We start from the raw sequence: 16,300 nt of genomic DNA, 5'->3' as shown, positions 1-16,300 counted from the left end.
AGATCAAGGATAGAAAAGGTACTGAGAATCAAGTAGCTGACCATCTCTCTAGGTTGGAGAATCCCGATTCTACTTCACAAGATAGGATGTTAATCAATGAATCTTTTCCGGATGAGCAGTTGTTCGCAGTTCAGGAGGAAGAACCATGGTTCGCAGATATTGTAAACTATCTCGTCAGCAATGTAATGCCTCCTAATTTGACATCCGCTCAAAAGAAGAAGTTTCTGCATGAGGTGAAGTGGTATATGTGGGACGAACCATATTTGTTTAGACAGGGAGCTGACCAGATCATCAGGAGATGTATCCCGTTCTGTGAGACGGAGGGGATATTACGAGACTGCCATTCCACGGTTTATGGTGGACACTATGGTGGTGAGAAGACGGCAACTCGTATTCTGCAAGCAGGTTTTTTTTGGCCTACTTTGTTCAAGGATGCTCATTAGTTTGTTTTAAGGTGTGATCGTTGCCAAAGAGTGGGAAATTTGACAAGGAAGGATGAGATGCCATTAAATGTGATGCTTGAAGTCGAGGTCTTTGATGTTTGGGGAATCGATTTCATGGGGCCTTTTATCTCGTCTTGCAATAATCAGTACATCTTGCTGGCAGTTGATTATGTCTCAAAATGGGTTGAAGTTAAAGCTTTACCGACAAATGATGCAAAGGCAGTGCTAAATTTTCTTCATAAGCAAATTTTCACAAGGTTTGGAACACCTCGGGTAATCATAAGTGATGAAGGATCGCATTTCTGCAACCGTAAGTTCACTTCTATGATGTAGCGTTATAATGTGAATCATCGAGTAGCTACTGCCTATCATCCGTAAACAAATGGTCAAGCGGAAGTGTCTAACAGAGAGATAAAGCGCATTCTAGAGAAGGTTGTTTGTCCGTCAAGGAAGGATTGGTCTTTAAAGCTCGATGAAGCTGTTTGGGCTTACAGAACAGCATACAAAACTCCACTTGGTATGTCCCCATTTCAGTTGGTGTATGGTAAGGGATGTCATCTACCTGCGGAGCTTGAGCATAAGGCCTACTGGGCATTGAAGAAGTTGAACCTGGATTTAGATGCAGCTGGTAAGAAAAGAATGCTTCAGCTTAATGAACTTGATGAATTTCGACTTCAAGCGTACGAGAATAACAAAATGTATAAGGAAAAGGTGAAGAGGTGGCACGATAGGAAGCTACATCCTAAGTTATTTGTGCCGGGGCAACAAGTTCTCTTATTCAACTCTCGGCTCCGACTTTTTCCAGGGAAGTTGAAATCGAGGTGGTCTGGGCCTTTTATTGTCAAAACTGTGTTTCCACATGGAGCGGTGGAAATTTTTGAGAATGATCCGGACCAAGCATTTAAGGTTAACGATCAGCGTTTGAAGCACTACTATGGGGACATGGCAAACCGAGAAGTGGTTAGTGCCATTTTGTTGACTACTTGAGAAGGGTACGAAACGTCAAGCTAATGACGAAAAAGAAGCGCTGCGTGGGAGGTAACCCATGAATTGTTGTTACAGGAACCCTTAGAAGTTAATAACCTATCCAAAAACACAAAAAAATCAGAAAACAGGGGCTGAAAAAAAAAATTCCAGTGACCCCCTGAGCGCCCGCTCAGCATTGCTAAGCGACCGCTCAGCAAGCTGAGCGCCTGCTCAGCTTTGCTGAGCGACCGCTCAGGGGTCGCCTGCCAGAATTTTTTTTTTAGTTCAGAAAAAAAAAACAGTTGTAGCCCATAAACCCACGATTTGTTCCCACTACCCCATCATTTTAACCCTTAATTCCCAAACCCTAATATAATCCACACCCTATCTATACATACACATATCCTACATATCTCCCACAAACTTCCTACACTTAAACTCTCTCCCAAGCACCAAAACTCAGTTCTTACACACTTTTATTCACGAATCAATGGCACCCAAGAGAGCACGCACTATTGACAGCAGCAGCACAGTTCCTACTGCTGATTCATCGAGGGGTACTGCTGCAAGGCCTTGGTTAACTGATAGAGCTGCGGAGGAGGAGTACACTAGGCTTTTGGGGTAGCCGATTCTGAAAGAGAGAGGGTTTTTACCATCGGGGAGGGATGGTGAGTTGCTGCCCATGATTGCAGAGAAGGGGTGGATAGCTTTTTGTGAGTCACCCGAAGCGGTACCGATGAGCGTTGTTCGCGAGTTCTACGCGAACGCGAAGGCCGAAAAGAATGGGTTTTCTGTGGTCCGAGGGCTGACAGTTGATTATCACCCTGCGGCGATTCGCCGTGTGATTGGACAGCGAGAGAGGAAGCCCGAGGAGGAAAACTGGAATGAAAAGACTGCTGAGGATTTTGACTTGGATTTGATTTGTGCGGCTCTCTGTAGACCGGGCACAGTTTGGACCTTCAGGACCGGCACTAATGAGTATCGTCACTTTTCGGCGATCGCCATGAACAGGTATGCCCGTGCATGGAATGCATTTATTTGTGCTAATATTTTGCCTTCTTCGCATGCACACGAAGTCACAGTTGAGAGAGCACAGTTGTTGTGGGGAATTCTGAATGAGGAGTACTATGTGGACCTTGGTGAGTTTATCTACCAAGGAATTCTGAAGTTTTTGAGGGGAGCGAAGCATATGAACATCCCTTATGCATCAACGGTTACGAAGCTATGCCGAGCAGTGGGAGTGAACTGGCCGGCTCATGAGCAGTTGCAGTTGCCGGCAGCTCCGATTGATTCTGGGACGCTGAATGGGATGCAGGAGTGGACCGGTGGTGAGCCTGAGGAGCATGGGCTGGCTTATCGTCTTCCAGGAGGGCGTCCAGCACGAGGTGCTACTATGGCTAGGCCAAGGCGTGATGAGGCTGGTTCTTCGAGAGCTCAGGAGGGTGCTGGGTTGGCTGATGCTCAGTATAGGAGACTTTCACGGCGGATGGATGCCATGTATGAGACGCAGAGTAGGTTTGCTCAGGAGCTCACCCTTGCGTTAGGGACTGCTTTTCGGGGCCTTGGAGCTGATATCCAGTGGCCAGTTTTTGGTGAGGACTCTGCATACCCGCCGCCTGATACTCCACCCACTGAGGGTGATGATGATGATGACTCCGAGTAGGTATACCCTGTGTTCCTTTCTACTACCTTCACTGAGGACAGTGAAGATTTTAAGTTTGGGGGTGGTAGTTAAGGAATATTGTGTGTGTGTCATATAGCTGCATATTCATGATAGCTTAGTTCATATAGTTGCATAATTTAGGCCATATAGTTTTTTTATATATATATAGCTTTTATTGTTTATCATGTCACGTAGCTCATGCATTTGCCATGATCCCTTTTGCAATGATTGATCGACTGAATTGTGATATTGATGCGAGTGTAGTGATAGCATTAAAGTGATATCAAGTCATGTAGGTTGATATGCATGCTAGAAACACTTGTAATTCTACTAAGTCTTAGAGAATGCGTAAGGGCTAGATTGTTGTTATGATTTGGTTGTTTTCAAGGTCAATCTATTTATTATGCTTAAAATTCGATAATAGGTTCTTAGTGATAAAGGCATGAAAAAGAAAAAAAAAGTTGGAGAAAAAAAAATGGAATTTGTTGCTAGTTGTGGCGAGGCGTCAAATGGCTAGTAGCCGGCTCGCATATGGTGCGAGTAGTCTAGGGTTGAGCAAGATGGAGCGAAACGCACTTGCTCAGAAGTTATAAAAAAAAATTAGTTTATGCATAATTGATCAAGAGTGGGCTCTTTGGTATTCGAGTTATTAAGTTCTTAGGGGACTTTGTGCCTAGTGACCTAAGGCTTTTAGAGTCTGGGATCCGCTAACCTAACGCTCGTTATATGGATACCATTGTATAAGTCTTTTGTGGACCTCACTCATTGCACGGTCAAATAAGCATTTGTGTTGTGAATAAAAAGCACGATTCCGTAATAAGCTCCAGAATTCTTGTAGTGTTGTATATCACTTTGTGCCTAGAATTTTTATTCTTTGTATAATCATGTGATTGTCTTGAGGATAGTCGAGTCATAATAATTGGTCTAGTTCCGAAGCATATCTGTTAAGCATTTGCACACACCACGTTTCTGGCTGTATGTCCGTTTGCATGAGTTTATTGATCTTTAGTTGTCTAACTGCCTTTGTTGAGATGTTGCAATTTGGTTGGTTAATCGTAGTAAGGGGGATCGCTGCATTTTCATATAGATTGCATTCATGCATGTTTTATATTTGTTTTTGAGTCTGTGACGCTTGAGGACAAGCATCGATTTAAGTTTGGGGGTGTGATAAGTGGCATTTTATACCACTTAGAGCGTCTTAAAATGGCTTAAATTGGTGTCTTGAAATCAAGTATTTTGTGTATTTGATGCGTTTTTCTAGTGTTTATGCATTTCAGGGTATTAGTTGCATTTTGGGGGAGGAATCATCAAGAATAAGCCTTGGCATGTGTTCACCATTGCGTGAGGAAAGAAATGGGCAGATTACGGCGAAGAAACGGAGCAAATCAGGAGTTTTTCCAGTAGAGGTCTGAGCGCCCGCTCAGCAATGCTGAGCGGCCGCGCAGGAAGCTGAGCGCCCGCTCAGCTATGCTGAGCGGCCGCGCAGGGTCGGGAAAAAAGATATATTATTTCAGGACTTCTACTTCTGTTTGGTTTCCACTTCTATGTAATCTGAGTTTTATGGGACTATTATATAAGTAGATTTGAGACGTTTTCACAAGTGTGGATTGAAGAAGATCGTGTTTTTACGCAAGGAGCGAAGGAGATAAGGAGGAAGACCGATTTAGCACACCGCAACGAAGAGGAAGCATATTTTCTTGTGATTCTTGTTTCGTTGTAACGTTGGATGCTAGTTTTCTTACTTTGAACTTATTTACTCTTGTGACGTACTCTGTTTTAACATAATTAGTTTAGTTATTATTTTCTTGTGTTTGTTTATCATGATTTCATATGAACCCATGATGACGATAAGTGCTATTATGGGCTAATCGTGATCATGGGGTTGCAACGGATTTATTATGGAATTCTTTAGTAATTGTTTAATACTTTAGTGTGTGATGATTGTATGATATCTAGTATTGGTTGTGCGTATTCGTCTTATGTGCGCCGCGAACATATAAGATAGGGTGTTAATCTCTTGTGAAGCGACGGTGGATCTTGAGATTTAGAACTTGCCATGCTAGCATAGGTTCATGTACGTTGTGCATGATTAGTGGGTAACTCTAACAGTTTTATTTGCCCTATGTAATCAAAAGGAATAACTTGTGCTTAAATCGTTGTGTTGTCAATTTCTGTAGACATATAGGAACTCAAGATAATTGATGACTATTCAACTTCTATCTTAATTGTGGATGTTTGGTAGAATGGTATTAGTACAATGAAAGTTGGCTTTTATCAGTTTCGTGTTATTCGATTAATATCATCACTGTCACATGCTAAAGGTAATAACAATGACTATTGAAGGAAGTAGTAATGAAGTTGTGATCTCATGAGTGTTTTATTATTGATAATTTGAAGTGTTAAGTAAGTGATTAATTAAGCAGTTAATTATAGTTAATATTTAATCAACAATTTAAGTGTTAGTGTCTTAACATTGAGAAGTAATCATACATTGGTGAGTGAGTTTAATTAGACAATAATTTAGTCTGAGTCTCTGTGGGAACGAACTAGAAAGTATTCTATATTACTTGCGAACGCGTATACTTGCGTGAATATTAGAGCGTGTTTTCGCCCTAACACTTGGAAGCCTCGAGGCACTTGTCGACTGATCACTAGATTATCTTAGTTCGATATCAATTCTTGAGTTCTTCGACTAGAACCTACAGAGCCGAAATACTCTACGTTAGACGTCTAGGTATGCTTGACATATCCTCGACACCAATTCTACCCAACGATATTCAAACCCGACTCGTAATTATATACATTATTATAATACAATAACACATCCAACAGTTAGGGTTCACGTCCTCGAGCAATCGGTTTGGTGTTTGTTTCTAGAAAATACGTATACTCGTAATTTTACGAAATCAGGGTCATCGATTTGGAAAAATAGTTCATCACATCATACAATCAAGTTTCGTAATAAACACACACACATATATATAGTTACTCGATGTCCCGATAATCACCGGATACGCTCCCGTATTTCCATAGTTCGATTTCCCGGAAATCGGGCAGCGTCTCCTTTCTTTACCGGACTACCCGTCGACCAACTCGACGTCAAATCAACAACAAACATCCCACAATTAATCCAGATACAATTCCCAACCTCCGATTCAACTCAATCATAACGATTATAATTCCACGCATTTCCAATTTTCAATATAATTACAATTATTAATTATTATTCATATTTATTTATTTTCAAATATTAGGACTCAGATAAACATCATCATCGTCCACCGTTGGCTCGCCGAGGCTCATCGCCGACGGCGGCAAAATTCGTCGGTACCCGATAAATTTCGGGTTTCCACACGAAATTTCTCCGATTATTCTAAATATTCCCCGCACGAAATATTTTTATATCACTAAATTCACTGATTAATTTCATGCAGAAAATATATAAAATATAAGAAATTTCCAAATTAATATATACATAATAATTTGGAAATTAAAAGAACCAAGACCAAATAACAATCGGCCCAACAAGTAGGCTCAATTTACCAAGCCCAACAGAAAATCACTCTCAGAGAAACAAGAACATGGCACAGAACTCACGCGGCCATGCCGCTGCAACGCCGCTGCAACGCCGCCATACTTCTCGGAAAATCCGAGAGGTGGCAACAACAGCAATAACAAGGCTTAGCATATATGCATATACAACTGTTGCATACATATATAATCTGCAACAATCAAACATCGTAACCCAACTGAGAAACAGGTCACACGGAAGTAATTAAACCGGGGGAAATGGGACAGTCGCCGGAAAAGAGAGGGGCGGCCGGAAAAAAATGGCACCTTAACTTACCGGAACGCGGGGCAACTCGAACAGAGGAAGAAAATATAGAAACATGAGGGAGAGAAGTGAGACAGATCCCTTGTTTACCCCCCCCCCTTTTATTTTCTTTCTTTCATTTTAGTTAATCAGCTGAGAACAAGACACGTGTCCCTCAACGGCCACGTATCCCCCCAATTTGCCCTGCAACTTAATTTTGTCTCGCCTTTAATCCTTTTAACGATACAGCTGGTGAATAACTATTAATCGAAATAATCCCAAAATAGTCTTAAAATTTTCTAAATGTCCTGAAACTAATAAAGTAAAATTTTCCTAATTTTCAAAACATTTTTGGAACGCGACTCGTACCCGCATTTCACAACTAACGAACCGAGCTGCACTTAAAACAAATTCAGAAAATTACGAAAATAGTTTTAAAAGGTTATAAATATCCCGAAGTTTATAAAAATGTAAATCTTGAAATTTTAAAACAATTTCTGAGACGCAATTTATACCCGCGTTTATTAATTAAACGAATCGACGCGCGGGTGACACTAACTGCGAAAATTTCCATAAAATACTTTTAAAATTCTCAGAATATTCCTAACTTAAATAAATATGAGTTTCATAATTTTTGAAGAATTCGGGAATTAAATAGAGATTTTTCAAATAAATGCAATCAGAAAATCATACAGGGCTAAATAATTGACAAAATATTGAAATCTAAATTTTATAAAATTCCAAAAATAAATATTGAGATTATAAAGTCATGAAAATAATTTTAAAATATTGAAATCTAAGTTTCATAATATTGTATTAAATCCACTTTTAAAAGTAAAAATAATTCAATACAAATCCATAATTAATTACGAGGACAATTCCAGTACATCAAAAATCACACATACATAATAACAAAACAACACATAGCTGACCGAAGCTATACACGTATTTTGCTTATTTAATAATTCCCTAATTATGTATTTAAATAATACAGAAATATATGAGTCGTTATATAATGCCAATCCGAAACCTAATCCGACCAAGGCTTTGAAGCCTAAAGGTAGTGTTCCAAAGGTTGGGGATTGTCACTATTGCAAGAAACCAGGTCATTGGAAGATGATCTGTCATGCCACTTTGGAAGATCTGAAGAAGAAGAAGAAGAAGAAGAAGAAGAAGAAGAAGAAGAAGAAGAAGAAGAAGAGGGCTACTATTATTGCTTCTGATTCAGGTATTTATGTTATAGAAGTCAATTTGTCTACTTCTACATCTTGGGTATTAGATACTGGATGTGGTTCTCACATTTGTATAAATATGCAGGAACTGCAGGGAAGTAGAACATTGGCGAAGGGAGAAGTCGACCTACGAGTTGGCAATGGAGCAAAGGTTGCTGCTTTAGCTGTAGGGACTTATCGTTTATCGTTGCCCACTGGGCTTTTTTTAGAACTAGATAACTATTTTTACGTGCCAGCGATTCGCAGAAACATTATTTCGGTTTCTTGTTTGGACAAAAAAGGTTTTTCATTTTTGATTCAGAACAATAGTTGTTCCTTTTCATTCAATAATGTTACTTATAGGGTTGCACATTTGTTTAATGGTTTATATGTTCTTGATATAGATACTCCTGTCTATAACATAAATAATGATAATAAACGTATTAAGATGAAAGACTCAAATCAAACATACATTTGGCATTGTCGTTTAGGTCACATAAATGAGAAACGCATTTCCAAATTACATAAAGATGGTTACTTGGATAAGTTTGATTTTGAATCATACGAAGAATGCAAATCTTGTCTTATTGGAAAAATGGCTAAAGCTCCTTTTAATGGATAAGGTGAAAGGGCCACCGAACGATTAGGACTTATACATAGCGATGTATGTGGTCCAATGCATACGATGGCAAGATGTGGCTTTTACTACTTCATTACATTTACTGAAGATTTCAGTAGATATGGATATGTGTATCTTTTGAAGAACAAATCTGATTCTTCTGAAAAGTTCAAAGAATACAAGGCCGAAGTGGAAAAGCAAACATGGGAAAGTATAAAGGTTCTAAGATCAGATCGTGGAGGAGAATACTTAAGCCTCGAGTTTAAAGGTTCCTTGAAGGAGTGTGGTATCGTATCACATCTTACTCCTCCTGGAACGCCTCAATGGAATGGAGTTTCTGAGAGGAGAAATCATACCTTGTTGGACATGTGCGATCGATGATGATGAGTCTAGCAGATCTTCCAATAAGTTTATGGGGTTATGCTCTAGAAACGGCTGCATATACACTAAACCGAGTTCTAACTAAATCGGTTCAAAAGACTCCATATGAGATATGGACTGAGAAACGTCACAGCATGTCGTTTATGAAAGTATGGGGATGTGAAGCATGTGTGAAACGCTTGGTTTCTAACAAGCTTAGACCAAAATCAGATAAATGTTATTTTGTCGGATATTCTAAAGAAACTAAAGGGTATAGTTTCTATAATCCTATCGAGAACAAAGTGTTTATTGCTCGAACCGCTGTATTTCTTGAAAGAGAGTCACTTTCCAAGAAAATTAGTAGGAGGACTAAAGATCTCGAGGAAGATCGAGTTGTACAAAATAACATTGAACCAGAGTTGGAAAGTGGGCAGGAAGTTCATTAAGATGTTCCTGCTCTAGAAAAACAGGGTTGTGCGTAGATCTAGTACAGCTCATCATGAGCCAGATATATATTATGGATTTCTCTTGACTCAAGATGATGATGTAATGCTCATAGACAATGATGAGCCTCTTACCTACCAAGAAACTGTGAACAGTCCAGACTTCGAGAGATGGCTAGAGGCCTCGAATTCCGGAATGGAATCCATGTATACAAATAAAGTATGGACTTTAGTTGATCCCCCTGAAGGGGTAAACCCTATAGGGTGTAAATGGGTTTTCAAGAAGAAAACTGACATGGATGGTAAAGTACAGACCTATAAAGCGCGATTAGTGGCAAAAGGTTTCTAATAAATTCATGGTATAGACTATGATGAGACCTTTTCACCAGTTGCTATGGTCAAGTCCATCAGGATTTTGCTAGCAATAGATGCTTACTACGACAATGAGATTTGAGAAATGGATGTCAAAACCGATTTCTTAAAAGGGAGCCTTAAAGAGGATGTATACATGATACAACCTGAGGGTTTTTTCGATCCAAGTTTGCTAAGATGGTCTGTAAGTTACTTCGATCTATATATGGATTGAAGCAAGCCTCAAGGAGATGAAATCGTCATTTTGATGAAATAGTCAAAGAATTTGGCTTTATTCAAAATGAAGATGAACCATGTGTTTACAAGAAGGTTAGTGGGAGCCATGTGGCATTCCTAGTACTATATGTAGATGATATATTACTAATAAGGAATGACATACCTTCTCTACAGGCTGTTAAGACTTGGTTGTGAAATATTTTCTCGATGAAGGACTTAGGCGATGCTACCTATATATTAGGGATCAAGATCTATAAAGATAGATCAAGGAAATTAATCGGCCTAAGTCAGAGTACATATATTGATAAAGTATTGCATTATTTTGGGATACAAGAGGAATAAAGAGGATATGTCCCAATGTCGCATGGGATATTGATCTCAAAAGAAAACTGCCCTAAATCATTAGATGATAAGGGTCGTATGAGCAAAACTCCATATGCTTCGGCGATTGTATTTTGTATGCCTTGAGCATGACGAGCATATACCAGTCTAATCCAGGTGAGGGTCACTGGACAACTGTCAAGAATATTCTTAAGTACTTAAAGAGGACTTAAGATTTATTCTTTGTGTATGGAGGAAATGAGAATATGGTTGTAGGGGTTACACTGACGCCAGCTTCCAGATAGATAGAGACAATTCAGTATCTCAGTCAGGGTTTGTGTTTTGCCTTAATGGAGGTATTATAAGCTGGAAGAGTTCAATGCAAGAGACAGTAGCTGATTCTACAATGGAAGCTGAGTATATTGCTGCCAGTGAAGCAGCCAAGGAGGCTGTTTGGATATGGAAATTCATAACGGGACTTGGTGTGGTTCCATGGTTCACAGATCCAGTTGATCTTTACTGTGATAATAATGGAGCCATTGTGCAGGCTAAAGAACCAAGGTCCCATTCCTGGGCAAAGCATATACTTAGGAGATATCAGCTTCTTCGAGAGATTAATGAAAGAGGAGATATACATATATGTAAAGTGCATACTGATGACAATGTTGCAGACCCACTAACTAAAGCTTTGTCACAGCAAAAGCACGAAGGTCATACTAGTTCCATGGGTATTAGATACATGGGTGGTTGGCTCTAGTGCAAGTGTGAGATTTTTAGTGTGTGCGCTAGAGACAACATTATTATGTTTATGTTATGAAATATTTGGATTATTAATTATGTTTCTATGGATTATTCTTTAGTAATTTATTATATCTTTATTTTCTATGATAAAATGTTAAATTAATAAATATCATTGGAATATGATATGTAAATCTATATCTCTAAGTACGTGACTTAGAAATGAGATTATGAGAATAGTTTTGATATTCATAAAGGTCCCTAGTCAAGTATTATTGTTAAGGGACGATCATACATATGTTAAGACTAATGTGTTTGTTGATTGATGATCACGTCTCATTGATCATAGGTATGGTGATACTAAAGTCAAAACACATGCACATGTATTAGATACATGGTGCTGGATTGACCCGTTGTGAGATACTACATGTTTAAAGTGTCATAAGTTAATCTCACAGTGATAATGATGTATTGATCCTTAGACCTGAAATTATTATATTTATATACGAGAATTAATATACTTTGATACTATTGAAAGTTATCCTTGATCGGGTAATAATAAAAGTAGACATTGGGTATATTATGAATCGTATGAGAAATATGAATGATCTAGATGGGATTTAGCCCTCCTATATTAAAGGAGTGATATGATTGGCCCCTTGATTGAGTAAGACTATAAAATGCATGGCCGTGCTCAAATACTGATTTGTTTACATAGTTTACTCATTGATCAAGGAAAAAAGGATTAAACGTAAATAGAGGATGACACAATGCATGTCTCGAGTTTGATCTATAATATAAGGCTAAAAGGACTATATTACATTGTACATTATTCATTAAAGGTTTAATTGAATTATCAATTATTATTATTACTTGGGGAGAAATGATGTATTACTAGATGCCACTCATTGTTTATAATTATATTATTAGAAAAATTGTTATGTATTAATAGATGACTCTTAGCCTTTCATATGGTTATCTTAATTACTAGCAACCTTTGGTTCTCCATTTTCCTTGTAACATCCATTCTTCTAGCCTATATAAGGCTTGATTGTACTATGTTTATGATATATAATAACAAGATGATCTCTTTCATTATTATCTAGTTCTCTCTCAATCTTTCTTATATATATTATATATAACACGTTATCAGCACGATTTGCTTATAAAAATAAGGAGATCAGTTTTACTTAAGTGTTTAAAGGAGATCATCAAAGTCTAAATAGGTGTTGGAAATCCAAGAAGAAGAAGGATTCTACGAAAATTTTATTATTTCAGTTTGTCTATGAGGTAAGTACACTATTTTTTTTAGTTTACTTCGTTTTGCTTGCAACAAGATGATCTTTATATGTTTATTATGTGTCCAATTCTCGTATATTTTGTATATGATTCATTATCCATCGAAATTTATTGAGCTTATTCTCGTTGTAAAGGAATTTATTGAGCTTCTTTGTGTTTTTCCAAAATCTGCTTATAAGTATGTCAAAATCTGCATTTTGTGTAATCTGATTGTATGATTCAAGGTGATATGCAGTAACTTCTAAAATTCATAGTAGGTTAAATACTTGTTCAAATATTATGAGCCATACCATTCTGGAAAGATCCCGGAATTTTATACTTTTTCATATTTTATACTTTTTCAGATAAAATCATCTTCATAGAGTAAATTGGTATTCTTTGAAACTGGTCAGATTTGACTTAATCATAATTAGCCATTTTGTACGATATTTGATTTGAGATATTGGATCAATATGTTTCATCTTTGTTTGCTTTAATAGTTCCCACCTTCCTTGCTTTAATATTGAGGTAAATTATTAGGGTGAAAATGGGTGCAACGTGCTAAGATACTACATATACAGTAGATTCAATGTACCATTAGATTGAATTCAATGCACCATCATCATGTTATATTATCATGCATTTTTAAATATTAATGCATATGTGTTTTCCTTGCATATTTTAAATATTGACCGAATGTGCTTATCATAAAAGTGTTAACGAAGCATGCACATGAAAGGGAACCAACTTGAGATACAGCAGAAATTCATGGGCATGAATATAAATTCATGGCCATGAATTTTTTCTGATTTTATATTATATTTATTATACATGTGAAATATGAAATTTTGGTGAATTTCTATATTAAGGTATATCATTATCTTTATATTAATGTGTATTACCCTCTCTTTTTAGTAATCAAAATGTCGAATCTTACAAAGCTTGAATTCAACGTACTTCATGTCACCGGAAAAAATTATTTGACATGGATTCTTGATGCTGAAATCCATCTTAGTGCAATGAGCCTCGGTGACACTATAAAAGAGGGACATAAAACCTCCGAACAAGATAAGGCAAAAGCCATGATATTTCTTCGCCACCACCTTGATGAAGGATTGAAAACTGAATATTTGACTATTAAATATCCATTAACACTTTGGAAGGATCTCAAAGAAAGATGTGACCACCAAAAAATGGTGATACTTCCTAAAGCTCGCTATGATTGGCTACACTTGCGATTGCAAGATTATAAAAGTGTGAGCGAGTATAACCCTGCCATGTTTAAGATTACATCTCAATTATGTGGTGAGAATATCACCAATAAAGATATGTTGGAAAAAACATATTCCACTTTCCATGCAAATAATATGCTCTTACAGCAACAATATCGTGAACGTGGATTCACAAAATATTTTGAGCTGATTTCTGTTTTGCTTCTTGCTAACCAAAACAATGAACTTTTGCTTAAAAATCATCAAGCACGTCCAACTGGCTGAACACCATTCCCTGAAGTGAATGCGGTGACTAATAATGAATATAGAGATAATAAAACAGTTGAACGTGGGTATGGACGTGGGCATGGACGTGGGCATGGACGTGGACGTGGGGGTGGACGTGCCCGTGGTCATGATTTTGTGCATGGTAGAAGCCGTAATCAACAAAATCCCCCAACTTTAAAAGAAAGCCTTACTACCAGAAACAGACAATAAATAGAGAAAAATCCGAGGGAAGTACGATGGCTAAAAGGGGTAAAAGTACTTGTAGTCGATGTGGAATGAAAGGTCACTGGAGAAGTACATGTCATACCTCCATGCACTTTGTTGACCTATATCAAGCATCTTTAAAGAATGTTGAAACTAATTTTACCGAACAAAATGATCCTTTGGGGATTGCCCATCTTGAAGCACATCTTGGAAGTGATGATCTAGTTGATCCTTCGGCCTTTACTCACATGGAAGTTGGTGATTTCTTTAAAGATGTTAATATGATTATGCCTAAATTTGGTGGTGATGATCCTAAGAATACTAAATAAGGCCTTACATTGACTTTTGAACTATGATAATTATCCTTATCAGTTGCTTATATAATTTTCATTTCGATGATGAAGTACTTGATATGTTCTACTTCTAAGCTTATTTTTTATGAAGAAATATGGTCAGCAGCCTCTCATCATGTGTTATAAAAAAAATGAGGAATCTTTTTGTTTGGCGAATAGTGCAACAACACATACAAATTTGAAAAATAAAGCATATTTTCGCATCTAACATTAGCCAAAGCTAATGTAAATACAATATCGGGTGCATCAGATATAATCGAAGGCTCCAGAAGAGCAAGTATAGTGCTACCCAATGGTATATGTTTATTGATTAAAAATGCAATTTTTTCCACCTGATCGAAAGAAATCTTTTGAGCTTTAAAGATATACGCCACAATGGCTATAATATTGAGACGAAAAATGAACGTGATAATGAATATTTATGTATCATGACTATAGTCTCGGGGAGGAAACATGTGATAGAAAAACTCCCATCATATAATTCTGAATTATATTATACTTTCATAAATCCAGTCGAATCACACATGACTATTAATACAAGATCTGCTGACCCTGTTAGGACACACACACACTGTAGAGGGGGTGAATACAGTGTATAGTACACTCAAATCGAACTTTAAGAACTTAAGTAACAGATAACAAACTTTATTGAAATAATAAACTCTGTTACAGTATGGAACTGTTATCTCTCAGTGATGAACAAATATCACGAGAGCTGCTAGGGTTACAATGAATAATCTTCTCTAATAATGATAACACTTATAGTGTAAACCCTATGTCTGTGTTTATATACTACACAGTTACAAGATAATCGCTAATTGATATGGAATATAATTCTGCTTCCTAAAATATATCAATCAGATATCTTTTCTTCCAAGTATTACATTCTTTACAGAATTCCTTCTTCATGCATATCTCTTCTTATGTTTATCTTGATCTTCTTTCCTTTAATCAGCTATTGTCCTTATCTGATCGTCCTTCAGCACTTAAGTTCTGATATCTATCTTCTGATGATTATCTCCTGATAACATAAGTACTGATATCCTTAAGTCCTGACTTCCAGTATAAGTACTGATCAACAGTTAAGTACTGATTTATCCTGTTCAAATAAGATCTGAAAGCTAAACATAAAACATATTAGCCATGACATTATCAAATATATCTAACAATCTCCCCCAACTTGTAAATTAATATAATATACAAGTTTAACAGATATTTGATGATGTCAAAAACATTAAGTACAAATACATGAGAATTAGACTAGATAACTACAACTTACAGTCCTTAAAGCTTTTACCAATTTCAACTTCTGATAACAACTTCAGTCTGTATAAATATTAGAATTTAAGCAGTTGTAGATCTTCGACTTGGCTTCATCATTTTCTGATCTCTCTGATGTCAGGAGTTGTTCTGAGATAGTTCTTCACCAAACATTTCTCAGCATATCTGAGTTCATCAATCATTCTCCTTTTGACATCATTAAGATCTGCAGTATCTTCACCAGTTTGAAAGATTGCAGCTCTGAGATCATTGATCTTTGTTTTTCTCAACTCCTGATCTAGTCTTATGACATAAGCTTTGTCAGACTCTAGATTTAATTCAAGTCCCTTAATACCAAGATATGTTCTGATCAGTGCAGTATTAGGCTTCATATCAACAATATCACCATTGTGATCTCTGTACTTTGGAACGTATATGTTGTCAGACTTAACAGAATAAAGCCTTTTCTGTCTCTGAATCTGTTCTTTTAAGTAGTTTGCAGCAGTCCCTGTTATTCTGCCATCCACTTGAAGTAAGAAA

The 16,300-nt window shown here is 37.2% G+C and overlaps 1 protein-coding gene across 1 annotated transcript; it reads left to right on the top strand.

Moving 5' to 3' along the window:
• The first annotated feature begins 13,367 nt into the window (after window positions 1-13,367).
• Window positions 13,368-14,153, top strand: LOC141695590 (uncharacterized). The gene is made up of 2 exons (XM_074499827.1): window positions 13,368-13,926; window positions 13,999-14,153. Exons 1-2 carry the CDS (start codon window positions 13,368-13,370, stop codon window positions 14,151-14,153), a joined length of 714 nt encoding a protein of 237 aa, XP_074355928.1.
• The last annotated feature ends 2,147 nt before the right edge of the window (window positions 14,154-16,300 follow it).

The sequence above is a fragment of the Apium graveolens genome, chromosome 11 (genome assembly GCF_009905375.1).
Source record: "Apium graveolens cultivar Ventura chromosome 11, ASM990537v1, whole genome shotgun sequence".
In the NCBI taxonomy this organism is placed as follows: Eukaryota; Viridiplantae; Streptophyta; class Magnoliopsida; order Apiales; family Apiaceae; genus Apium; species Apium graveolens.
This window is presented reverse-complemented; position numbering and strand designations above follow the sequence as displayed.

Bases quoted from the DNA above. Each gene is read 5' to 3' on its own strand.
- LOC141695590 (XM_074499827.1), top strand. From the start codon at position 13,368: ATGTCGAATCTTACAAAGCTTGAATTCAACGTACTTCATGTCACCGGA. The intron at 13,927-13,998 runs GTCCAACTGGCT...ATAATAAAACAG, and splicing joins GCTTAAAAATCATCAAGCAC to TTGAACGTGGGTATGGACGT.